The 24,813-nt window shown below is 53.2% G+C and overlaps 2 protein-coding genes and 1 non-coding gene across 4 annotated transcripts; 1 reads left to right on the top strand and 2 right to left on the bottom strand.

Moving 5' to 3' along the window:
- Positions 1–264: 264 nt before the first annotated feature.
- LOC114095802 (U4 spliceosomal RNA) lies at positions 265–403 on the bottom strand. The gene has a single exon (XR_003583316.1). It is a non-coding gene; the product is annotated as a U4 spliceosomal RNA (small nuclear RNA).
- A 2,103-nt stretch (positions 404–2,506) lies between these two features.
- Positions 2,507–14,758, top strand: Dok4 (docking protein 4). Of its 2 annotated transcripts, XM_027939017.2 has the most exons (9): positions 2,507–2,577; positions 7,518–7,776; positions 11,013–11,120; positions 11,284–11,398; positions 11,634–11,753; positions 11,839–12,028; positions 12,709–12,847; positions 13,059–13,182; positions 13,267–14,758. In XM_027939017.2, the coding sequence occupies exons 2-9, from the start codon at positions 7,711–7,713 to the stop codon at positions 13,383–13,385; spliced, it is 981 nt and encodes a 326-aa protein (XP_027794818.1). In that variant the 5' UTR covers positions 2,507–2,577; positions 7,518–7,710; the 3' UTR covers positions 13,386–14,758. The 2 variants fall into 2 exon arrangements, with proteins under 2 accessions (XP_027794818.1, XP_027794816.1); XM_027939015.2 differs by having other exon boundaries at positions 13,059–14,758.
- A 219-nt stretch (positions 14,759–14,977) lies between these two features.
- Polr2c (RNA polymerase II subunit C) lies at positions 14,978–23,968 on the bottom strand. The gene is made up of 9 exons (XM_027939018.2): positions 23,832–23,968; positions 23,623–23,672; positions 21,411–21,479; positions 21,002–21,054; positions 17,319–17,447; positions 16,864–16,915; positions 16,493–16,661; positions 16,276–16,350; positions 14,978–15,705 (listed from the first exon to the last, which is right to left on the bottom strand). Exons 1-9 carry the CDS (start codon positions 23,915–23,917, stop codon positions 15,561–15,563), a joined length of 828 nt encoding a protein of 275 aa, XP_027794819.1. The 5' UTR covers positions 23,918–23,968; the 3' UTR covers positions 14,978–15,560.
- Between the last annotated feature and the right edge of the window lie 845 nt (positions 23,969–24,813).

Below are 24,813 nucleotides of genomic sequence, written 5' to 3'. Positions count from 1 at the left end.
TCATGCCTACACTGCTGTTGGTGATATAAAATGATACAGCCACTCTAGAAAACAATGTGGCAGGTTAAAAAACAAAAACAAACAAACAAACAAACAAAAAATATGCAACATACTTACTATACTATAAATGTAGGCATTTATTCCAGAGAAATGAAGATACATGTTCAAATACAAACCTATGCAGTGTTCATAAGAGTTATATTCACTGTAGTCAAAAACTGGAGATAATGTTAAACGGCTACGTGAATAAACTGTGGAACCTCCATATCAGGGAATACTATACAACAATAAAAAGAACAAACTATTGCTCTATGCAAAAACACTTGAATGAAAAGTTTTCAATTAGCAATAATCGCGCCTCGGATAAACCTCATTGGCTACGATACTGCCACTGCGCAAAGCTAAAAAAAACACTTGAATGAATAACCAAAGATTACTAAGTGAAAAAAAGCCAGTCCCTAAAGATAACATTAATGATTCCAACTGTAAATATTCTTTTTTTAAAATTTGTTTTTTAGTTGTAGGTGGGCACAATATCTTTATTTTATTTTTATGTGGTGCTGATTGAACCCAGTGCCTCACACATGATAGGCGAGTGCTCTACCACTGAGCCACAACCCCAGCCCTTAAAATAACAAAGTATAGAAATGGAGAAGAGATTAGTGGTTGCTGGGGTTACAGAGGCGTGGAAGTGAAAGAGAAGTGAGTGTGCATAAAAAAGCAATGTGAGAGCTAAGAATGCCCATCTTGTAATCCCAGGGGCTCAGGAGGCTGAGGCAGCAGGATTGCGAGTTCAAAGCCAGCTTCAGCAATTTAGCAAGGCCCTAAGCAACTCAGCAAGACCCCGTCTCTAATAAAATATAAAAAGGGGCTGGGGATGTGGCTCAGTGGTTGAGCACCCATGTGTTAAATCCCCAGTACAAAAAAAAAAAAAAAAAAACAGAGAAAAAGAGGGGTCTTCCTGGGACGCAATATTCCCTATCCTGACTGTATTGTGCTGTGGTTTTGCAAGAGGTTACCTTTAGGGGGAACTGAGTAAAGACAACTCAGAACCTCTCTGTATTATATTTGACAACTGTGTGTGAATCTACAGATATTTCAAAATAAGAAGTTTAATTTTTAAAATTTAGGTGAAAAAAAAATTAGGTGACAACAGAACAGACAGAATGGATTGGGGCTGAAGTGAAGAGGTTTGAGAACTCCATTCTAGAAATGAAGCCTTTTTACTTTGAAAACTCATTTTCACTCTTCAGAGGTTGCTGGGGGTGAAAGCAGTTTGCAGTGATGGATCGAGTGCTGGGGGCTTTATGGGCTGTAGTTTGAAGCAAAGCAGGTGGGGTCAAGTTTGGAAGATGCACAGGAAGGTCAGCAGGCCAGCAGGTCAGGAGGTCAGGCTCAGGTCAGTTTGGCTGCAGGGACTGCAGAGGCCACTTCCTTACCAGTCAGTCTGGAGCCGGTGAAAGACTCCGCTGGAGCTCCTGAAAAGACCCAGGGGCTCCCTAACTGGTCACAGGCACCAGTGACCATCCAGGGACATATACTGGGGGAAGGAAGTGACTCCCATGGAAGTTTCCTGGGAAAGGCTCAAGCGCAGGTGTCTCAGAGGCAGAGGGATGGACCCCAAGGGTAAGTGTTAGGGTTCTTGTCCTCCGGATACTAAGCCTGTCCCCCTGAGAATCCTGAGCACTGGGTAGATTGGAGGTGTCTTCATTTCTCAGGTTTCCGTGGTTCAGAGGTGGCCTTGTTTCGTTTTGTATTTATGGTCTGAAGCAGGGTTTCTCAAATGTTAGCCTGCAACAGAGTCACCTGTGGGTCTGGTAAATCGATTTCTGGCCGAAACACCCCAGAAATCCTTATTTCCTAGGTCTGGAGTCTGGTGGGCAATTTGCATTTCTACAAGTTTCTGGTGAAACTTCTGGTCCAGAGACCACCTTCCCAGACCCGCTGGTTTGGGTAGACTTAAACCCCGGAGGGGGAGAGGTCTCTATCCCTACCTGGAACAGCTGAGGCCTGAGATTTGGGGTCCAGGCAGAACAGGGGCCCAGTGGGTGGCGAGTGGAGGGGTGAAGGAGGTCACTGGAACAAGGAGGCGGCCGGGCTGTGGAGGGCCGCGGGAGGAGACAGGGGAGCAAGGGCGTGTCTGTGATTTCTGAAGAAGTTGGGGAGGGTGGGATTTGGGGGGCGGGCAGCTCATGTGGAATTCAGCTTTCAGGGACCGAAAGGCAATGTGAGCTTGGGCTTTGGAGCCCAGAGATCTGGGCTTCCTGGTTGCGCGGAGCCTGGCTCCGAGGGCGCCCTGAAGGGGTGGGGCGCCCCCGAACACGCGCAGGCCCCGCGACTCGGAGGAATACGGCGGGGGCGGGGCCTTGGGGGCGGGGCGGCGCTGCGGGCCCCGGCGGAGGAGCCGCGCAGCCCAGTCCCAGCCGAGCGGAGTCTGCGGCCGTGCCTCCCTCGCGGTCCCCGCCTGGAGCCCGGCACCGCCGCCTGCCGCCCCCGCCGGCCGCGCCGTGACGCGGGCATGAGCCTGCCCCGTGGCCCCGCCGAGCCAGCGCCCCCGGCCCGGGCCTCGGCGCCCAGGTAAATGGGGGGCGCGGGGCGGGGAGGGGACCTAGGCCGCGCCGAACCCGCGAGACCCCCGGCAGCTCTCATCCCCCGGCCCCTCCGGAACCTGCGGACGCTCCAACCCACCGAGCCTTCCAATCTGTGAGGGGGAGGGGTCTCAGACGCGCGCCCCGAAGCCAGTTCTTGGGCCCTAAAACTACCCCTGAACTGTCCCCACCCCCAGCTCTCCGCTCCGGGAAGCCCAGCTCAGGATCTGACCTCACCTGCACCCACTCACACCTCATCAGAGAAACCCAGGCCCCTGGCGCCCTCCCAGCCCCATTCCCGGCACCCCCCCCCCCATCTCCCAGCCCCCCCCCCCCCCCCGCCCTCCTGCTTGCTCAACTTCTCCAGATTCCAAGAGACTGTGGCTCTACCCGCACTGGCCCCGCTGCCCACCCCCACCTGAAGATGGGGTGCCTACAGTTGCTTACACTCATGGCCAACTGCCTGCTGCCCTTGACCCTTTCTCCCCTGACATCCTGGGGCCTCCCCCCCCCCCTTGGTTCCAGTTAAATGCTTTCTGTCATGGCAAAGGGGCACGAGCTGAGGTTGAGCACCTCAGTCTACTATGTGGTGGCCTCATAGTTCACGGCAGGACAGTTGCCAGGGCACTGAATGGAGGGCTCAGGCTGGATGGGGTCTGATAGTGCTGAGCAGGGGCCAGAGTCTACTCTAGAACACTCCACTAATAGCAGTTAGGGACTAGGCTTCAGGTGACCCCTTTCAGGGGAATTGGGTCCAGGACAAGCGGTTCCTGCCCCCCATCTGGGGTGGGTCCCAGAAGCTGTAAGCTCTCTGACCAAGTGCTCCTTTCTATGTCTGGGTGCTGGTTACTCCCCGGAAAGGCAGCAGGCTGGGCATGACCTCACCTAACAACCCCAACCAAGGTGGGGCCACCCAGTGAAACCTGGACACAGCGTCAGCAGCACGCTGTCCCCTGAGGCAGCTTTGAACCAAACTGGGTCCTGAGTCCTGAGTCCTGCTGGCTCTCCTCTAACAACTCTGCTGCCCATGATGGTCAGCACTGGGCCTCAGGGCACTCATGCTTTTGGAACTGAGCTGGCAGCCAGATGTGTGGTGGTGGAAGGATGAGGAAGAAAAACCTAGAGAGAAATGTTTGTTCAGTCCCCAAATATTGAGCACCTCTCTCTCAGCACTTGGCAGTGTCCTCGGAGCCAGGCTGGAGCTCTGACTAGACAGAAGAGGCCTGTCCATCAGGGAGCTGCCAACCTAGATGTCTTTCTGTGGCTGAGGAGTAGACAGATGAAGGAACAAGAAAATCCCACAGTGACACTGGATGTCCTGAGAGAGCTAACTAGCAGGGCTCCTCTGGCCAGGGTGGTCAGGAAAGGCCTCCTGGAGGAGGTGACCTTTGAGCTGAAGTCTGAATGAAGCAGTGGAATGAACCTTGAGAACTTGTGAGGGAACAGTGTCACAGGCAGGGAACAGCAGGTATAGTGGGCCTGTGTGGGGAGGAGTTTGGCATGCTGAGGGGTGGTAGGACAGTGGAAGAGAATAGATGGCAGTGACATAGCACCACTTTCCTGGGCTCAGGATCTGGATACTATGGCTGTTCACATGTCCCTTTGCCCAGTTAGGTACTTGGTGTCCATGTCACCTAGGATGGGACCTGCAGTGTTTTGGTGGTGGCTCCATACCCGGGGCCCTGATAACAATAGCACTGGGGATGAGGAGCCAGGCGAGCAGGTAATGGGAAGTGTCCCTGGTGCTGGAGAGAATCCGCCCTCTGATAGGATCTTTGCTGTGGGGTGGAGGCAGGCACACAGTGAGATGGTGTCCAGGTAGGGCTGTCCCTGAAGCTCTGATAAGATCCCATCTGTCTGGCGGGTGGAGAGGCCCAGCCAGGCGGGCATCTGCTCCTGCTCTGTCATTGGTTGCCAGCTTCAGCGAGTAGCGTTTGTTCTGGAGCCAAAGCCTCCAGGCAGAATCCAGGGAGGGAGTGCTCAGAGTGGCTGCCCGATGGGGCAGGTGGGCAGGGACCTGCCTGCCCCGGGAGCAGAGGGAGCAGAGGGACCGTACCTGGCTCTTTCTGAAAAGCTGTGGGGGCCTGGCCCAGGCACTGTCTGGGGTGGAGCCGCCAGGTTGATGTGAGGCTGGGATGGGGCTGCTGGAGGGGGGGCTGTGAGGGGGGCTGCTGGACACTCACTTAGCTCTTCTAGGTGATCAGAGCTTCCAGACCTCTGGTCCAGTGCCCAGGACCTCACATCCTCTTGCAGTAGTGGGCAGTCCCCTGCTGCAGACTTGGGAGGTTGCTGGAGGCTCAGTGGCTCCACAGTTGGGCAGGGCAGGGGCTCTCTGCATCCCTCTGCCTTGGGATGCTCTCTGGGCTTTACAGGGTCAGCGTGGGGGCGCTTTCTTGCTCACCACGTTCAGGCCCTCTAGGGAATGGGGTGGGTCTAGGTCCCCCTTGACCTTATTGCCTGTCAAATTTGTGAGTCCACCTGTTGGCCATTCCCCATCCTGTACCATACCATTTTGGGTCAAGGTGGGGGCTTGCTTTTGCAAACTCATTAGGGACTGAGTGTGGCCTGGAGCTGCTGTGACTTGGAGCCGGAGTCAGATGCCAGGACGTTGGCCCCAGGCTTCCTGGTTTATCTCTGCGGGCTGATTCTAGAGCTGAGGGTCCAGGGCCATGTGTAGGGCTGTGCCAGACACAGCGGGAGCACTCTGAGAGCTTGGGGCCACTGTCCCTCCCTGCTGCCACTGGGAAGATGGATGATGGCACCAGAGGGAACAGGCCTGACGGGAGGTGGAAGGCTGGCTGTGGGGGGCTGCCTAGCCCTGACTGGGCAGCTGCTTTCAGAAAAAAGCAAACCAGAACCAGCAGCCCTGGGAGTTTTTCAAGGCAGTTTTTCTGGGTCTGCAGTGAGCATCGGGTCTTCCAGATTCCTCTCCTCATTTAAGAAGGGAGCTTGTGCTTTTTTAACCAATGGGGAAACTGAGGCACAGGAAAGTTAAGTGGCTTGTCCAGACTGCACAGCTGGCTGGATTCGCACTCCTGGCTGTGCCGGCTGCTGGCCACCTTGGATGAACCCAGGGGCCCGGTGGCTTCTCATAGATGTGTTTGGGAAGGGGCCTTCGGCACCGGACCACAGCGGTGTCCAGCCTGCTAGTCCTCTTGGGAGCTCCAGGGAGCCAGCGCTTGCTCTGGTGACAAGGCAGTCCAGGAGGCAGGCAGTGGGGACAGAGCTGGGAAAACTGACCTCTCTCTGACTGCCGGAGCCCAGGTTGGGCACAGCCAGTGGGGACCGGACCTTCCAAGAGCAAAAGTGGAAGGCTTGGGTTTGGGAGGGACAGACAAATTGAATGAACAGGAGGGCCGCTGAGAGTGGCACATGGAACTGGGGATCATTGCCCCTCTGGCCCTCTCCTGGTTTGTGTGTGCTCACTGTGGTGTCCCATCTGTTCCCTGTTAGGGACTCAACAGATTGGCCTCCAGGAGACTGATTAAGGCCTGGTGGCCGCAGGTCCAGCAGCATGCTTGTCTCAGGGCCCCATCCAGGCAGAGGCTAAGCTGATCCCCCAAATGCTACTGCACCTCCACCTAGTGATGCTGGAGACACGGGAAGCCACGTGGTTGACCAAGCCCTGTCCCTGAGGCTCCGTGGCCAAGAAGGCTTAGGTGGTAGCAGGCAGCCAGAGTTGTCCAGAGGACGGTAATCTGTCCCCAGACTGGCCTCCATCTCCCATCCTGAAACTTCTCATTCATTTCTGGCTACTCCTTGGATTTACTGTGTGACCTTAGTCCTATGGCTCACCCTCTCTGGATAAGTTTCTTTCCCATTTGTAAAATGAGGCTGTTAGACAGTCATTGCTAAGATCCCCCTGAGTCTGTGTTACCTACTGATGTGCCTGATTTGAAGTGACCCTGCTGGTACCCTCGTTTCCAGTTCCATATTGAGCTCGGCTTGGTGCCCACACTGGCTTCTGCATCCGCTGGACTCTATCTTCTGCCCCGCACCCAGGCTAGTCTCCCTGTAATTAACTCTTGCCCATGCTCAGAACATGGAGGCGCTGTTTGGCCCCACCAGACCCAGTGGCCCGTTGGGGCCCAGTCCCCACCCTCACAGATTGGCCCAGTTTTCCCAGTTTCAGGGTCAGGGTGAGACATCTACTCCCACAGCGGCCACCTCCAGCCGGCAGGCACATTCCTCAGGCTTATCTGGGGGCCCGCCCCACTGAACTCTGCCCTCCTACCCAGGAAGCAGGACCCAGAGGAGCGCTAAGTCCAGGGGCCTGGAGCTGGCCTGAGGGGCCTGGGAGGTGCTCCCCAGCTTTCCTCCCGGCTGGAGAGAGTCAGGTAGAGGACGGGTGGGGCAGGGGTTGGAGTCTGCGAGGCCCCTTGTCTTTAACCCCAGGGAGCGGGGTGTGGGCTTTGCTCAGCCCTCAGACCCTGGGCCCTGTCCTAGGACTACCCCCCCACCCGGGAGCGTTGCCCCTGGGGCTCAGCTGCCCCGGGAAGGGGTTTGTTCTGGCAAGTTGCCCCAAGTCTGCCCCAAAGTTGTAACAGGGAGAGGGCCAGTGGCTGGAGAGCTGTGGGGACGGAGGGACCCAGCTCCGGGTCCCAGCCCGGGTTGGGGGGAGCTCGTGGCCACCCTTCCTCCGCCCTCCTCCTCGGTGGGAGCAGGAGCCGGCCCGCCCAGGAAGGGGTTAACCGCCAGCCCCGCGCGAGGGAGGGACTGGGCTGGACCATTTTCTCGTGCTGCCTCCACCTCGGTTTTCCTGAATGGTTCTGTCGCCCTGGGGTGGGGAGGGAAGGGAAGGAAGAAGGGCGGAGGGAGGGAGGGAGGGAGGGAGGAGTGTGGGAAGAGGAAGGAAAAAAGAGAGCGAGCGAGACAGCGAGGGGAGAGAGATGTCACTGTCTCTGATCTCGCTGTCATCTGCGTTTGCAGCAGGCGCCGGGCACAGGAGCTGCTAGAACAATGCTGACGCGGGCGAGGTGAGGAGCGGCCCGACGACAGACGGGCGCCACGCCGGCTCCTCTGAACAGGTGACCCAGGTGATCGGAGGAGTCCAGACCCAGGCCACCTGGGCGTCCCTCCCCTGCCTCGGCCAGCCTAGCACCCCGGAGACGGCGGGACAGCCATGGCGACCAATTTCAACGACATCGTCAAGCAGGGCTATGTGAAGATGAAGAGCCGAAAGCTGGGGGTGAGCCCGCGGGCCCTGCCAGGGACGGGGGGGAGGCATGGCGTGTGTGCGCGCCGCCTGCCCGCCTGGGCATCGTGCGTTTGTGGTCTTGAGACTTCTCTCCGCGGGCTGCCTGGCATGTGCCACCCAGCTCGGCCCGCGGCAGCCCCCGCCCCTGCGCGGCTGGCTGGCATCCCAGCCGCTGGGCAGCTGTGGTGGCCGGTGGGCAGGCGGCTCCGCTATTGTTGAAGTTGGGCCGCAGCAGCAGCAGCAGAGCCGGGAGGGCGGGCTGAGCTGGATCCACTGCCTCGGCCCTGCTCTTCTTGCCCCTTGCCCCCCACCTCTGGGGGCCTCTTTTCCCTAGAGCACCCCTTCCCCTGCCCCCCCCCCCCCCCCCCCCCCCCGCTGCTTTTCTCCTGTGAATATGTACATTTCAGGGTGTTTCTGATGGTAATGAAGTGTTTGGAAAGAAGAGTGCTTTGGGGGAACAGGGCCAGGAGAGCGAGGGGCAGAGCTGGCACTTACCTGGCCTGTACTTGAGAACTTATGGTAGGAGTTGGTGGTGGGCTTGGAGGGGCGGCAGATGAGGCTTCGAGGATGTGCACCAGTTCCCCCGAGCCTTGAGACCCGGCTGGGGAAGATCCCCTAGAAGGCATGAGCAGGGCCCCCAGGGACCCACTGAATGATCTTGGTGAGTCCAAGAGCTGCCTTTGCTCCCCTGCAGACCCTTCCCCACCTCCAGTGAAGGGGCTGGCAGCTGCCCCTCCCCAGCAGGAAGGAAAGCCCTGGTGACCCCAGTCACCGAGTCTGTTCTCCTCAGGACTCCGGTCCTTTCCTCCTCCCCCACCCCCCATTGCCTGGACTCGGGAAGGAAGCTCCAGGGCTCCCAGTTCAGCCTGAGTGGGGCAGAGGATGAGGAGGGGCCCAAGGATGTAGCACCTGCTTTCCAGCCTGAGCACCAGGTGGGAAGGGATGGCCTTGGGGAGGGGTGTAGCAGCCCTTCTTCCCCTCGTGGGCCTTTCAGGGCTGTGTTATGTGCTGGGCCAGTGTCCTCACTGCCATCAGGTGGGCCCTTGGTCCTGCAGGGCAGAGCTGGTGGCATGATTTGAATTTGAAGCCCAACTCCGAACGCAGCCTGGTGGGAACAGCCCTGGCAGCGTGGACCCCTGTGCTCTCCCTAGACAGGGATTCAGTCACTGACTTCAAGCACAGAACAAAGAGGCTGAGGCCTGGGTGGGGAGGCCAGGAAGGTGGAACCCAGCTTTAAACCCACTCCTCATTCCTGTGGCCTGGACCTCGCAGCCAGCTGGGCTGAAGCCTGTCTAGGGCAGAGCTTGCCCAGAAGGTGCTGGCCTTAGGGCGGCCACTTGGGGACAGTATCCGACCTGTTCCAAAAGGGGCCCTGGGAACCCAAGTGGACAGGTAGGCACCGCCAGGGAGAGGGGCTGGGAAGTGGGGTGTGGCCAGGTGTTTGGGTCACTCCTTTCCATGAATTCAGCTTCCCTCTGCAGACCCGAGCCTCACTCCCCGGCGTCAGCCTGCAGAGGTGAGGCGGAGACGCTGGAGGAGCTGGGAGCCCACCCCACTACCTGCCGGGCCTCCCTCCCCGGCAGAGCTGTGCAGAGTGCTTCTGAAGCGCTGATCAAAGGCCTGGGAGAAGTGGGAAGGAGCTCTCGAGTCAGGCTCCCTGGGGCGGTGTGAGTGTGTATCCTGTAACCAGGCAACCAGGGTGCTCAGGCCTCGGGCTGCTGCCCCTGGTGCTGCAGGCTGCGTGGGGCCCAGCCTGGCACGGTGTATCAGGGCCAGCAGCATGCACTCGCTGTCCATCCACTGTCCCTTCTTGTGGTCGTCCACTCGTTCAGCAGCTCTGGGAAGGAGGCACCAGGATTTGAGTGAGGATTCTTAGAATAAAACAATTTCTACCCTAAAGGAGCCTTGCAGCTAGATGCTCAGGGTGCTGTGCTAGGTGGATGGGCCAGGGGCTGAGCCAGGGTCAGCGTGCAGGGGCACTCATGCCTTCAAGTATCCTGGGCAGGAGCCAGAAATGACCGGGCTCTAGGCACTTTCTGGGGACTACCTAGGCCCACTATGACCCTGCCTGCCAAGTCTCTGATGAATCCATGACTGATTATGGCTAGCGAAGGGGCAGGGCCTTGGGTTTGTGGCCCAGGCCCCCCGCTGGCCTCCCCTGCTTTGCACTGGGGCACCCTGTAGGTCCTTTCTGTTTGCCAGTGAGAACGGCATCGGGGATGCCCGGGGAACAGGCCTGTCAGGCTTCTGGACCTGTTGGAAGGAGCAGGCATCCCAGGCAGAGCTCCGTCCCATGGGGGAGGGGCCCCTGGAAGACGAGTCCATTCAGTAGCTCGTGTAGGTGGCTGTGGTCACCCCTCAAGGTGTCTGGTAGGTCAGTTTGTCCCTTTAACCCTGGAGAATGGTCAGCCCCTCTCCTGCCCCTTGGGAGGAGTTTCTAAAGCTCTGGAGGATTTAGGGGGAGTGGGACACAGGGCGTTGGCAGTGGTGAGACACAGGGAGGAAGCCGTGTGGGGAAGGCAGCATGATGGGGGCACCACTGGATTAGCTCTGCACCTTCACCTCCTGGGGCCTCTGGTTCCCCGAGGGAGCAGAGACGTAACCCTGATTCCTTATATTCCAGGGTTGGTATCAGGATGAGAAGAGGGTGAGGGAAAACTTTTGCGGACAAGAATGGTGGCACCAACACCAAGAGCCTGGCCTGGCTCCCAGAACAGGACCAGGGCAATTTGACCAGGGTCTCCCTGTCTTTGGAGACCATGTGGCTGGAGCCCTGGCAGCAATGGCCTGTGCAGTGGCTACCATGGGAGGCTCTGGGTCTCCACAGCCTGCTTTCAACCAGCACCACCATTTACCAGATGAGACTGTGTCGTGCCTCACTTTCCCCACCTGTAAATGGGGGTAATAGAACTGTCTTGGGAGTGACTCTGAAACTGGGAAGCGCTAATACAAAATGTATAAACAGGAACCACTCGGAAATGATGGCCCCCTCACAGTAAATGTGGAACAGCCTTCCAGAGCCAGGAGAGAATGGCTGTTTTTGCTATTTGGGGAGGGAGCCTCTCCCCAGGGAGGTGTCACACCAGTTACTACCGTGTCCAGGTTTTCTCAGGCTGAGGCTGCAGGCAGGGCGGTGTGGCACTGCCCCCTGCAGCAGGGAGGGGAACTGCAGCTGCACTGGCTGGTGGAGGGGCGGGGAGGCCTGATCCCTGTGGTCTTCCCCCCAGATCTACCGGAGGTGCTGGCTGGTGTTCCGGAAATCCTCCAGCAAGGGGCCCCAGCGGCTGGAGAAGTATCCGGATGAGAAGTCTGTGTGCCTCAGAGGCTGCCCCAAGGTGAGGGGCCAGGGCCTAGCTCCCCGCTCCTGTGAGCAGAGATGACCTACTGTTGGGAGGTCCAAGGACATCCTCCAGGCGGTGGGGGCAGGGGTGGGGGAGTGCTGTGGGGAAGCAGAGGGAGGTGCTCCAGCCTGGTAAGTCCCTATGGATGCCATCCTAGGTGACAGAGATCAGCAATGTGAAGTGTGTCACACGGCTCCCCAAGGAGACCAAGAGGCAGGCAGTGGCGATCATATTCACCGACGACTCCGCGCGCACCTTCACCTGCGACTCAGGTGAGGTCCCAGGCTGCAGACTCCTCTAGGCTCACTGGACTGGTCATGGTCAGTGGTTCGGACAAGAGGCGGAGAGGGTGTGGCGGTGTGGGGTGTCTGAGGGACAGGCGGGCAGACAGGGGTCATGGCCTTGCCCTCCTTGCCTTGCAAGGTGGGGTAACTGAGGGTCAAGGCGGATGGGGTGGGCTGCTGGGGACCCTGAGCTGGCAGCATGAAGAGGTGCCATTTTCTCTAGAGCTGGAGGCAGAAGAATGGTACAAGACACTGTCTGTGGAGTGTCTGGGGTCACGGCTCAATGACATCAGTCTGGGAGAGCCTGACCTCCTGGCCCCAGGGGTGCAGTGCGAGCAGACAGGTGAGCCCTGGCCCTGGGGGGTGGGGGTGGGCGGCAGGAGGTGCCTCCTGTGGCAGCTCCACGCCACTTGCCTCTCCTGCTGCAGATCGCTTCAATGTCTTCCTGTTGCCCTGCCCCAACCTCGATGTGTACGGCGAGTGCAAGCTGCAGATCACCCACGAAAACATCTACCTCTGGGACACACACAACCCCCGCGTGAAGCTCGTCTCGTGGCCCCTCTGCTCATTGCGCCGCTATGGCCGGGATGCCACACGCTTTACCTTCGAGGCTGGCCGGTAGGACCCTCTTGCCTCCCCACCCTGCACCACTATCGTCATGATAGACCTCTTCTGCATCAGGCACTGTGCTAGAAGCTTCGTTTACTTATCAGCATAACAATCCAATGGGGAATGTGGTTTCCCATTATGCAGATGAAGAAGTTGAGGCTCAGAGAAGCAACTCACCCAGGGCAGGCAGGGCGGGCGAGACTGTACCAGAGGTCTAACTGCCTGGGCTCAGATCCAGTGCTGGCACCGGCACTTATTTGTGATCGTGCACTTGGGTCCTGGCTTCCTCATCTGTCTCCTGGGATAGTAAAGTACCTAACTTCATAAAATTTTAGTGAGGATGGAGTAGCCCCAGACTGGAACCCAAAACATTCTGTATGATCCTCTGTATCATCTTGGTTGTTATTCAGCTGCTATATGCTTCAGTTTCCTCATCTGTAAAAACCATTTAAGGAAACACAAAATGAGAGGGGAGATCAGAGGGTGGTGGTGGGGAAACGGAATGGGTTAATCCTGTGAAGCATTTAGACCTCCAGCTGGCACACAGAAAATGGCACATGTGTGCTATGTGGCCAGGCTCTGGGAGCAGAGCCCCCTGCTTCCCAGAGGGCCCGGTGTGGCCACCGCTGGCGTGCAGGAGAGCCTGAGAAAGCACAGGGTCTCCACCACCTTGCCACCTGTGTCCTCAGGATGTGTGACGCTGGGGAAGGGCTCTACACCTTTCAGACACAGGAGGGGGAGCAGATATACCAGCGGGTCCACAGTGCCACCCTGGCCATCGCCGAGCAGCACAAGCGGGTCCTGCTGGAGATGGAGAAGAATGTGAGGGTGAGGCAGTGGGTATCAGCCCAGGGTGCAGGGGAGGCTGGGGGCGGGGGAGGCTGGGGGCAGGGGTGGGCAGGCCTGAGTGCCTGGGGTCTGCCAGCCAAGTCTCTAGCCGGGTGTGCTCAGTCAACAGGCAGGGTCTTGGGCTGGCTACTCAGGGGTAGAGCAAGCCACTGCCTGCAGAGCTGACGGAAGGGACCCCTCTGCCCCTCAGCTGCTGAACAAGGGCACTGAACACTACTCATATCCCTGCACACCCACTACCATGCTGCCCCGCAGTGCCTACTGGCACCACATCACGGGTTCCCAGAACATAGCCGAAGCCTCCAGCTATGCAGGTGAGTTGCTTCCGTGTCCCACCCCCATGGAGGGCACATCTTGTGACCTGGATCTGAGTTCTGAGCCAGTTTCTATACCCACAGGTGAGGGGTACGGGGCAGCCCAGGCCAGCTCAGAAACGGACCTTCTCGACAGATTCATCCTGCTAAAGCCAAAGCCCAGCCAGGGGGACAGCAGCGAGGCAAAGACCCCTTCCCAGTGACAGCAGGGCTGGCAGGCACCAATGACTGTTGGGGGCTGCCTGTTGCAGGATAGACTACAGCCTACTGTGGATGGCCTCAAGAGGCTGTTGGCCAAGACCTGGAGAAAGGGAGCAAGCTGTTCCCTCCCTGCCCCCGAGGGTGAGGCTGGACCAAGGCAAAGCGCTGGCCACACTGCCTGAGCATGTGAGGGGCCGGAGCCACCATGGACTATATCCTGTTGATGATTTTAATATTTATGGCTTATGACATATTCTATATTAAGATTTTCCCCCTGTCCCTTCCCGCCAACACATACATTTTTAATCCCATGACCAGGCCATGGTCAAGGCTGTTATAAAGATTATGAGGGCAGCTGTTTGCCTGTCCTTTGTGGTACAGCCCTCCTGCTGCCAGGACCTGCTTGAATTGCCAGGGCCAGAGGAGGGGGACAATCAGAACTCAAGGCTGGCATTGCTTGCTGACTTTTCCCAAGCAGCCTAGTGGCCAAGACAGCAGGTGGCTTCTCTGTTCCTTTGGGCCTGTAGTGGCACAGGAAGGATCCGAACTTCCAGAATGCCACTTAGCAGCCTTGCACTTGGAGTTTTAAGCAGAGGTGACATCTGGTTGATGCCTCAGGTGAAAAATCTGGTTTTAAAATGTAATTTCTGCACAGGCTCCTTCCTGCTTAGCAGGATGAGAAGAGGTCCTCAGGGTAGGGGTGCTTATTACCTCAGCCAGGTGGAGGATGGCTGGGGCCCGTTCCTGCCCCAGGGCCAGGCCAGGCCAGGCGGCTGCGGCAGGACTGCTGTGGGGAGCACCCCTGCTGCCCTCTCATTGACTGGGGTACAGTGCCCCAGGAGAGGGAGACCCTCTGCCATGGGTTTGGCCACCCTATGCCAGAGCACTCAAACCACCACTTCCCCATTTCTCTTCCCCACATGGTGCTGAGGCTCCCTGCTGAAATGCAATTAAAGCAATTGATTTTCTAGTGCTGGTATTTATTGACTACCGTTGCAGAAGGGCTATCTTTCTATTCACATCAAACCTTTGGTTGCGTGGTTTTTGTTTATTGTTTTTTAATACTTTAGGGTTCGGATTTGTGGGAACAGACCTTCTTGTAAATAACCACTATTACGTTTGTGGCAGGAGAATGCTAAAGCAAGAGGACCCCTCCCAAAGGAGCCCTAGAGACAGGGAGGTGGCACAGCCAGCTCAGCTCTGATGTGACCCAGGGAATGACCACCCAGAGTAAGCTAGTCTGCAGCGGGAACTGGGGTCCACAGGACTGGGTCTGGTGGTAAAGCTGGCTGGCTCAGCTAGTGGCACGATGACGCATGAAGGAGATTATGTTGTGCTCTTTATTGCCAAAAATAAAAACTTTTAAAAAAGACAACTACTGTTAATCAATAAATACCCCTTCCTTTCTAGACTGAACTCTGGTTTTCTCCAGGCTGCCTCATTAACTGCTTTGGGTAGGCTCCTACCTGAAGACAGCGCTAGGGGGCCAGGGCCAGGGCCAGAACCTTCATTAAGGAGAAATGAAACAGGTGAAAGGGGCCTTTGCTTCTGCGGTCCCCCACACCAAGCAAAAGGATCAGGCTGTTGGCGGGGAAAGTGTTCAAACAGCATGTTTATTTGTGGAGGGAGGGGACAGCCAGAGTCTATCCTAAAGGATTACTTTCCAAATTAGGAACACCCAGAAATTTGAGGTGCCAGTAGCCTGGCTCTGGGGAAAGAGTCAGGAGCATTTATCACCTGCCTAAATGAAGGTTCTAGCACTCAATCCTAACACCGAAAACCTAAGCTCCAGCTGTGAAAATCCCTTCTTGTTGGATGGAAAGGGTATTAAGGAGCTGCAATGACCAGGAGGAGTCCAGCTCAGTGGTTCTCAGAGGGGAAGCAGTATGCCCCCTACTGGGGTGCTAGGAAATGGGATGGGAGGGATGTTCTGGGTGCTGGGGAATACCACTGGGCCTTAACAAATAGGGCCAGGCATGCTAACTGTCTAGTAAAAACTGTCCTACCCTAAATTCCAGTGGCATCCCTGGTAATCTGCAGCCCCCCTCTGGCGGGCACTGATGGCTTGTCATGAGGCTTGAATAGCAGTCCAGAGACCCCAAACCAGAAGGTGTCAAAGACCTGAAACCCAATTACTATCTGGAATCCCCACTTTTGCTGAAATAGGTGAGCTGAAGCTAGTTTATGGTCAGCACATCACTTTGGATCTCGTGGCTTAACTGAGTCTGTAAATCACTCAGCTTCTTCTTTAATCCAGAGAGAGCTGAGAGAACAATGGTTTCAGGGCGCAGAGAACCACAGGACTCCACGTTGTAGTAAAACCTAAAAAGCAAGAATCCAGTGAGAGCCCTGGATGCAGGCTGGCCAGCCCGCCCCATCTCGGCCAGGGACTACCCTTCCTCTGAGTCTCGACTTTGTTCCCATAAGGAACTTGACTTTAGCACTGGCTGACCTCCCTTCATCTAAAACCTCTTATGCAGAGTGGTCCAAACTCTTTGCAGGCCCTCAAGGAGGCTAACGTTACTTCAAGATGCATTGTGAGACTCCCGAAACAACCATGTATGTTCTACACTGCGGAAAAAGTGGAAAATCAAATAAGCAATGAATCTGTGCTACAGCCCCATATATTCTGCACTGTAGCACTGTGGCCAGTTTCTGCCTTGAACTTGGACCTGCACAGCCTTTTCTTTGGAAGCTCAAGGCAGAATAGGAACAGCTTGGGTCAGCGGAGAGTTCCTCTTTCTCATGGTTACCAAAAAGGGCTTGGGATGTGCACATATCACAGGCTGTTGGGCAGCTGGGGCCTCCCTCAGCTATGGGAACTATGATGTGAGGGAGCGGGACTGCCTAACTCAGCCTGTACCCACATCCCGGAAAGGACCAGGGTCTTACCTTTCTGGCTTGCCATTGGGGTCATAGGGAGCCTGTGACTCATCCTCATCCAGCTCTGAGTATTCACTCTTTGGCCTGAGGTCAAACACAGGTCAATAAGGCAGCTGCTTTTGCTCTTTGACGTTCACAGCCAGCCAACCCTTTCTCGCTCACTAGCAGTTGTGTCCACCCCCGCTCTAGCCCTAAATGCCCACCTTCATTTCTGAAAGGAACATACCATTCCTCAGGCTTGGGGTACACTGTATGCCTCAGGGCATTGTCGGGATCATATTCAAAAGCCACCCCTGCAGTGGGGTTCCACTTGGCATGTTCCTTGCCAAAGCCCTTTTTGGCATAGGCTCGAAGCCTCAGCTCCTGGCCCTTTCTCAGCTTGACGATGAGGATGTCTGCAAGGAGACATGTGAGTTAGTCAAGGACCAGGAGAGGTAAATTTGGCCTGGAGTGCGATCAGAAGACAACACACACACACACACACACACAGAAAAACAGAACCAAGTCACAAGGAGACCTGGCGGCACGAGAGGCTGCCCCTCTGGCCCATGTGGTGACAGCTCAGGAAAATGTTTGCACACTCCTCCAGCCCCTTACCATCCTGCTCCACGTAGTCGTTGGGGTCATTATCTCGGTTCCGGGATGTCACCTGCGTTGGAGCCCAAACAGAAGCATCTATTAGCCTCTCCCCCGCCAGGTGCCCCTCTGGCAGCCATCTCCCAGCACCTCCAGCCTACAATCTGTCAAGCAGGGAAATGACACCTGAGAAAGTGGTGGCAGAGGTGCCGCCAGGGATTCCACTCCACTTTATGCTCCTGTAATACCGTTTAGTCAAAATAATCCCGTGGCCTTTACAGGTTCCTCAGGTGACAGGGCACAAGGCACCAATCCTGTTCTGCCTAAGAATCCAGAATCAGCACTTCCACGTGTCAGGTTAAAGAAGACAGGGCACAGGAAGGTCAATGACTCGCTAGGATCCACTCCAACCTGGCCCATGTGGAGCCACCACAAGAACAAAACCCTGGGGAGGGAGGATGTGCTCAGGCACTGACCGGAATGACCCGGGGGCTGTTGGAGATGAGGTCTCGGGATGTGACGTGCCGCGTCTGGTCTTCATTGCACCTCACGTCCAGGGTGAACTCCACAGAGCACTCAGGGCAGAATTCCTCACACGTGCAGTCCTGAGGTAGGAAGAGAAGGAGGAATATGTGTGTGGTGAGCCGGTGAACCCCACCAGACTCCCTGCTTCTAATATCCACTGCCTTTAAATTTCTTCATCTAAAAACAATGGGTTGACCAGTCTCCAGGCTTTCTGGGCTGTGACAATCTGCTACTCCACTCTGCTGCTCAACTTTCCAGCCAACCCATGCACACTGACACCAGCTTCCTCCGCACCCATGCCGCCAGGCACCACAGGGACACAAACTGCTAACCGCCCTCTGGCCTGAGTACCTTCCTCAGAGGACTAAGGCTGTTAGGGAAAGGATGCTCCATGTGCAGTGGTTCAGCTTGCCTCGGACTAGGAAGACCAGCTTGGGAATGAAACCATTTAAAATATAACAAGCCAAAGAAGAAAAGAAAAAAGCACTTTTCAAGTTTTAGCTACTGACCTATTTTTAAAGAACCTCATGACATTTCATGCATACACAAAAAAGAGAGGTGAGTAAAATAAACTGATGTCATGTAACTATCACTCAGTTCCTGTAAATGTCAATATTTTGACATTTTTTTTTTTTTTGGTACCAGGGATTGAGCTCAGGGGCACTCGACTACTGAGCCACATCCCCGGCCTTATTTTGTATTTTATTTAGAGACAGGGTCTCACTGGGTTGCTTAGCACCTTACTTTTGCTGAGGCTAGCTCTGAACTCGCAATCCTCCTGCCTCAGCCTCCTGAGCCACTGGGATTTCAGGCATGTGCCACTGTGCTCAGCAATATTTTGCCATTCTTTAAATAAGTCACTCTTGAAACCACCTATTCCTATGTTAGGGACTTCCTGCAGCAATTTAACTCTGGGCAAGAAGAAACTCAGGAGAACACAATCACAAAAACCATTCTCCCCCTCACATCAGTGAGAAAAACCCAACACAATTTGATGTTTCAAGATGATGAGGAAGAAGAAATAATTAGGGCTCCCATCTAGGTACTCTGCAGTCGTATACAGATGGGGCAGGAAGGCAACTCAGACCTTTGGACTGGATCCCTCTTAAAGATGTGAAAGGGAAGAATCAAAATATATTCAGGAAGATAAAATATGAAAAGGAACTCAACCTGAAAAATAAAAGTATACCAAAAAGGAGTTTGTTCAAGATGGAAAAAAGACCACAGAGCTAAGATAACCAAATGCAAAGACTAAAAAGCTCTACCAAGTAAATCTTTTTTATGTATATATTTTTTCATTTGGGGTAGACACAACATCTTTATTTTATTTTTATGTGGTGCTGAGGATCGAAACCATTGCCTCACACACGCTAGGTGAGCACTCTACCACTGAGCCACAACCCCAGCCCCCAAGTAAATCTTGACAATGTCACAACCCACATATACATACAAACAGTAAAGAATATCTTGGGGATAGCTAGAAAAATATGAATATATACTTTATATAAATATTATATAACTAATGCTAATTTTCTTGGGCACAATAATAGGGTAATTATATAAGAAAATACCATTCTTAGAAAAAGTGTCTGAAGGGGCTGGAGACATAGCTCAGTTGGTAGAGTGCTTGCCTCACATGTACAAGGCCCTGGGTTCAATCCCCAGCACCACCACCAAAAAAAAAAAAAAGAAGTGTCTGAAAAGTATTTAGGTGATATATGGATCAGATGTCTGTAACTTACTTTCCAATAGTTCATCAAAAAAAAACACCAGATATGAAAATAAGTGAATGTAGCAAACTATTAACAACTGATAACTACAGACAAAAGATAAAAGAATGTTTAATATTTTTTCCCAAAATTTTCTGTAGATTTTTAAAAAAGATGAGCTGAAAAAAACCTATACCATCTTTGTTCAATAAATATAACACTGGAAGAAAATTTAATGGAAGGAATTGCTAGGCCATAGGACATGCATATCTTTATGCAAGACATTGCCAAATTATTTGTAATTGTGGTACAACTATCTCCACCAACATCCATGTTTTATTTCTTAAAAACAAGTCTTGGCTGGGGATTTGGCTCAAGTGGTAGCGCGCTCGCCTGGCATGTGTGCGGCCCGGGTTCGATCCTCAGCACCACATACAAACAAAGATGTTGTGTCGGCCGAAAACTAAAAAATAAATATTAAAAAAAAAAAACAAGTCTTGCCAGGCCATGGTGATGCACCCCTATAATCCCAGCAACTTGGGAGGCTGAGGTAGAAGGATCACAAGTTTGAGGTCAGCCTCAGCAATTTAGTGAGAGCCTAAGCAACTTAGCGAGACCTTGTCTCAAAATAAAAAATAAAAAAGTCTGGGGATGTGGCTCAGTGGTCAAGTGTCCCTGGGTTCAATTTCCAGTTCCAACAAAGCAACAACAAAAGTCTTGGCTAGGGGTAGTCCTTGCCTAGCATGTGGGGGCCACTGGGGTCAGTGTCCAGTTTGTCTGTCTGTCTCTCTCTCTGTCACACATACACACAAAAGCAAGTTGTTAAGTGCACTATGTTATTAGCTTCATATTTTTCTGTGTGCTTCAATATTCCTCTTAAAAAAAAAAAAAACTATGTTAGGGGCTGGGGATGTGGCTCAGCGGTAGAGCACGCGCCTAACACGTGTGAGGCCCTGAGTTCGATCCTCAACACCACATAAAAATAAAAAGATATTGTGCCCAACTAGAACTAAAAAATAAATATTTTTTAAAAACTATGTTACAGGGCTGGGGATGTGGCTCAAGCGGTAGTGCGCTCGCCGGGCATGCGTGTGGCCCGGGTTCGATCCTCAGCACCACATACAAACAAAGATGTTGTGTCCTCCGAAAACTGAAAAATAAACATTGAAATTCTCTCTCAAAAAAAAAAAAATTATGTTACAAGATGTATCAAATTAACTACAACAAAAACAAACAAGAACCCCCTCCCAAAAAAAAAAAAAACACAATAAAACAAAAACACAAACACATGCCCTTGGAAACAGAGAATGAGCTGATTCAAGGATCACCAAAGCCACCAAGAAAGCATACTCAGACTGTTATCTAATGCAGCCCCATAAAAACATGGAGGAAACCTAATCTCCCACTTTTTCCTGATAACATCATCAAAGAACAAACCTGACCTGGAGCCAGGGATCCTACCCTGGTCATGTTAACCAGCATCACCTACAGGAAGAGGCATGGATCTGGCAGGCACCAGTTAGTTATGTGAGTGCCTCGGGTGCTATTCTTCTGGGCAGCTCCCACTCCCTCTGTATTCCTTATCTTCACCACAACCTTCTGCTGCCTCCCTTTAGGCTGCCAGGCCTCCACCCTGGGAAGACACACTTTGGAAGGAAAGAAGGAAGGAAGGAACCCACTGTTCAGCATAAATGGACATTCTGATGGATGCGCCCTCTTGTGTGGCTAACAAGACACCTCATGCCCTGGGTACCTCTCATCAATCTGAGTTCCATCAGAACCAAGAACCTGGATGTACTTCAGGCTTTAGACGACATTTTCACATGTCTTTCTAAAATATCAACCTAAAAGCAAGAGGTCAGAAAAGATCCCTCAGAGAGCTGAAGCTTCTCCCCTACTCCACAGTCAACCCATTACACACTTACCCGGGAGTACTGCAGCTTGTCCACAATGTCATCACTAGTGAGGGGAATTAGTCCTGTAAGACACAGAAAAGCCCTTTAAACAAGACCCAACAGCTGGACATGGTAGCACACTCCTATAGCCCAGCTACTCAGGAGCCTGAGGCAGGAGGATCACAAGTTCTAGACCAGCTGGGCAACTTAGCAAGACCCTATCTCAAAATTAAAAAACAGAAAAGGGCTGGGCAATGTATGCTCAGTGGTACAGAGTTCCCTAATTCAATCCCCAGTTCTGGGGAAAACAAACAAACAAACAAACAAACAAAAAAACACCCAACAGGAACGCCAACCCAAGAACCTAAATTCCCCTTGAGGGGCTCCTATGACACCAGGCATAGTACTCTCCCTTCACCCTCCCAACACCAGCACTCACCAAGCCTGTGAGCAATGAACTCATCATGAAGGACTGAAGAATTGGCATCAATCTGAACCCAGTCAATAGCTAAAAAAAAAAAAATGAAGAGTAGTTAAGTCACCAACTTCATCAGAGATTCAAACAGTGTGCTCAAGATTCAGAAATCACCTGATGCTTCTAAATTGCAGACTCCTGAGCCAGGCTGCCAGAGGCTGATTCCACAGCACCAGAGCCTAGGAATCTGCATTTTAACAAGAACTACACACCCCATACTCCACCTCCCTGCCCAGGTGATAATGCAAGGGGTTGACACTCACCTAAAGAATATAAAAGGAATGGGAACATATCATTGAGCTGAATATTTCTGTGAGAAGCCAACCCATGCCAACACCAAATCCAAAAACTATTGGGGCACTTAAAAATTATGGAAAATGGACTGGGGTTGTGGATCAGTGGTAAAGCACTTGCCTCACACATGTGAGGCACTGGGTTCGATATTCAGCACCACATAAAAATAAAGGCATTGTGTCCATCTACAACTGAAAATATTTTTTAAAATGTGGAAAATTTCACAGAAATAACAGACTTATGGTCATATGTCATTTTATGATACAATGACCAGATCACCCAATTTAGAACTTCACTATCTCTCAATGGATAGATGTTTACTGAATTTCTTCAGTGGGTAAGGCACAGTCCTATCAACGATGAGGTGGATGAGGAAGGACTGTACTCTCAAACAAGCTTGACTTAAACACAACTGTCCTCACATATACATCTGCACATGATTAAGTCAAGAAGTAAAACAGCATTGCAGCCCAACTGTTACTAGGGCACGGACACTAGTTACAGAGTGTCCTGCTACACTTCCTCAACCCAAGCAAGGACCATGACCCAAGCTTTTCTGCTTCTTTACTCTCCTATCCCCATTCCCTGAAATGTCTTTACCTCTACTGCCCCCCACCTCCATACAGGTTAAAATCCTGGCCTAAAAACCAAGACTTCTCTGCTCTTCCTATTACAGCTATGATCAATTGCTCCCTTTGAAATGCTTTCACAAGCCACCAGAGCTCCCTTAAGTCACCTCTCACATGTTGCCTTGTGACATGTGCATGTCTTGTCTCTACTTCAACCTTTGAAAATGCCCAAGGCCAGGGTCTTGAGACCCTTTGCATTTCTAGTGTGGGTGCTCAATGTCATTCGTAAAACCAAATTTGTGGGAAAAGCAGCATTTAGACCCAGAAGTACATCATGAAGTACAACTCTCTTTACTCAGGATGAAACACAGCCAGGGGCTGCAGGGATTAGGCAGGGGGAGGACCAGCAGTCCAGGCTGAGCTGATAACTTGACTGGGAGTGGTGATGTGAATGAACTAAAAATTTTCTTGTTCTATAATCATTTGATCTGTTTATTTCCTTAAAAGCCTGAACACTTGAAGCAGCAACTATGACTCATATTTCCTTTTTTGGGCCCATTTTCTTTGAGCTGACACTTAGAATCTACTTGTTGAATTTTACATACGCATGGTCAGTGTATAAAACACCTGCAGCAGAGTGGCTGGATCCCAACCAGAGACACGTTTTCCCTCCACTAAGTGCCAGCTTCACTGTGGCTTTGCTTCTCTTGTCCTGACCACAGTCTACCTTACACCAATGTTGTGTAAGGATTCGTTTTTCCCCCCCTGCAACTTCACTGTGAGCTCCAAGAAGGCTGAAACGCTGTTCCTCACAGCTCTGCACCTCCAGTGCTTGGAACCATGCCTGGCACGTACATGCTCTATATATGCAGCAGAAGAACAGATCAATAGAAAAGGCTCAGTGATCGCAAAGCACTTACAGATGACCTCACTTGATCCTTGCTAGAAGCCGGTAAGGCGCACCAGTGTCTGAACGTTGCAGATGAGGACTACCTGCAGCATGCGGAAGCTGAATAACTTGCCCTCTTACCTTCTCTGGTTTGCACAGACGGTAAGTGAAAACGGTACTGGAACCCAAGCCGGCCTACGCTCCTCACCCAGAGGGTAAGGGTTGGCCTAACTGACCCGAGGGAGCCAGGAAGGCCAGCAGTGACCACGGGATCAAGGGCACAGGGCCTGATCAAGTCTCCAGCACTGCCGTCTTCTCAGCACCCCCAATGCCAGACCCACCCGAGGACCGGAGGCAGGAGCCCCAGGTGGGCGGAGGGAATGGGGGCGGGAATGGCGGTTCTGGCAACCAGGGGGTCGCTTACCTATTATGGGCACCTCGGCGATGAAGACCCTCCGAATGGAATTGGCCACTCTGAAGGAGAAAACCCCGAGCGGCGTGAGGGTGCCGCTGCCGAGACAGGCCGGCCCCGCGCGCAGGCTCCCAAGCGCAAGCCCTGGCACGGGGCGGCTCAGGAAGGTCCCTCCCTCCCCCCGCTCCAGAGCCGCCAGCCTCGCCCCTCCGCGGCCTTACGCCAGGTCCGTGTTCTCAATGATGAACTTGACGTTCTCGTCGGTGAGCTCCGTGATCCGCACCGTGGGCTGGTTGGCGTACGGCATTGCGCCCCGCGTCCAGCCGGCCCCCGCGACAGCTGCGCCGCGCCTGCGCCGACTCCGCCACCGGAAGTCGGTCAGCGCGGCCTCTGCCCCTTTTGTCGAGGCTCGCGCGCAGCGCCACCTGCTGCTCGGAGGCCGAAACCTCCCCAGGTCCGCGTTTTCGAACCCCATCTGTTCCTAAGTACATCAGGTTCAACCATCGTGGCAGGTAATGTGGCAAAACTTGAGCATGTTTTTGACTCAACAATGAACTAGCTGGTGGCGCGCGCCTGTAATCCCAGAGGCTTGGGAGGCTGAATCAGGAGGATTGAAAGTTTGAGGCCAGCCTCAGCTACTTGGTGAGACCCTACCTCAAAAAAAAAAAAAAAAAAGGGCTAGGGATATATGTTGCTCAGTGGTACACTGGGTTCAATCTCCAGTACCAACTTTTTAAAAAATAAACTTCTAAGAATTCATACTGCAGAAAAATTTGCAGTTGTAAAAATATGTACAGGGTTATTCGTGGCAGTATTGTAATGGCAAAAATATTTACTACACAGTAATTTTTGAGAGACTTGGTTAAATAGACACACATAGGAATACTATGAAGCTTTAAAAAGAATTAAGTAAGCTTGGTACACCTATGGAAAAACAATGTGTGTATACTTGAGCTAAGTGTGCTTGAAAGATAGGCATATACCCTTTCCTGTTGGCCCTTTAAGTTGGGATCATGCACTTCAGAAAACAGCAGGAAGATACAATGCATCTAATTTTTTTTCTTCTTTGTGGTCCTGGGAACTGAATGCAGGGGAACTCTTTGAGTAACATTTCCAGTACTATTTATTTTTTGTGATAGGGTCTTACTAAATTGCCAAGCCTGGCTTTGAACTTCAATCCTCCTGCCCCAGCCTCCCCAGTAG

The sequence above is a fragment of the Marmota flaviventris genome, chromosome 18 (assembly GCF_047511675.1).
Source record: "Marmota flaviventris isolate mMarFla1 chromosome 18, mMarFla1.hap1, whole genome shotgun sequence".
Classification (NCBI taxonomy): Eukaryota; Metazoa; Chordata; class Mammalia; order Rodentia; family Sciuridae; genus Marmota; species Marmota flaviventris.
Note: the sequence above shows the minus strand (reverse complement) of the source record. Positions and strands in the feature narration are given on the sequence as shown.

Excerpts from the sequence above, each read along its gene's own strand:
- Dok4 (XM_027939015.2), top strand. The coding sequence starts at position 7,711 with ATGGCGACCAATTTCAACGACATCGTCAAGCAGGGCTATGTGAAGATG. Across the intron at positions 11,754-11,838 it reads GGTGCAGTGCGAGCAGACAG|ATCGCTTCAATGTCTTCCTG; the intron begins GTGAGCCCTGGC and ends CTCCTGCTGCAG. Across the intron at positions 12,029-12,708 it reads TTTACCTTCGAGGCTGGCCG|GATGTGTGACGCTGGGGAAG; the intron begins GTAGGACCCTCT and ends CTGTGTCCTCAG.
- Polr2c (XM_027939018.2), bottom strand. The coding sequence starts at position 23,917 with ATGCCGTACGCCAACCAGCCCACGGTGCGGATCACGGAGCTCACCGAC. Across the intron at positions 23,673-23,831 it reads ATTGAGAACACGGACCTGGC|AGTGGCCAATTCCATTCGGA; the intron begins GTAAGGCCGCGG and ends TTTCTCCTTCAG. Across the intron at positions 16,916-17,318 it reads ACAGCCCCCGGGTCATTCCG|GTGACATCCCGGAACCGAGA; the intron begins GTCAGTGCCTGA and ends GCTCCAACGCAG.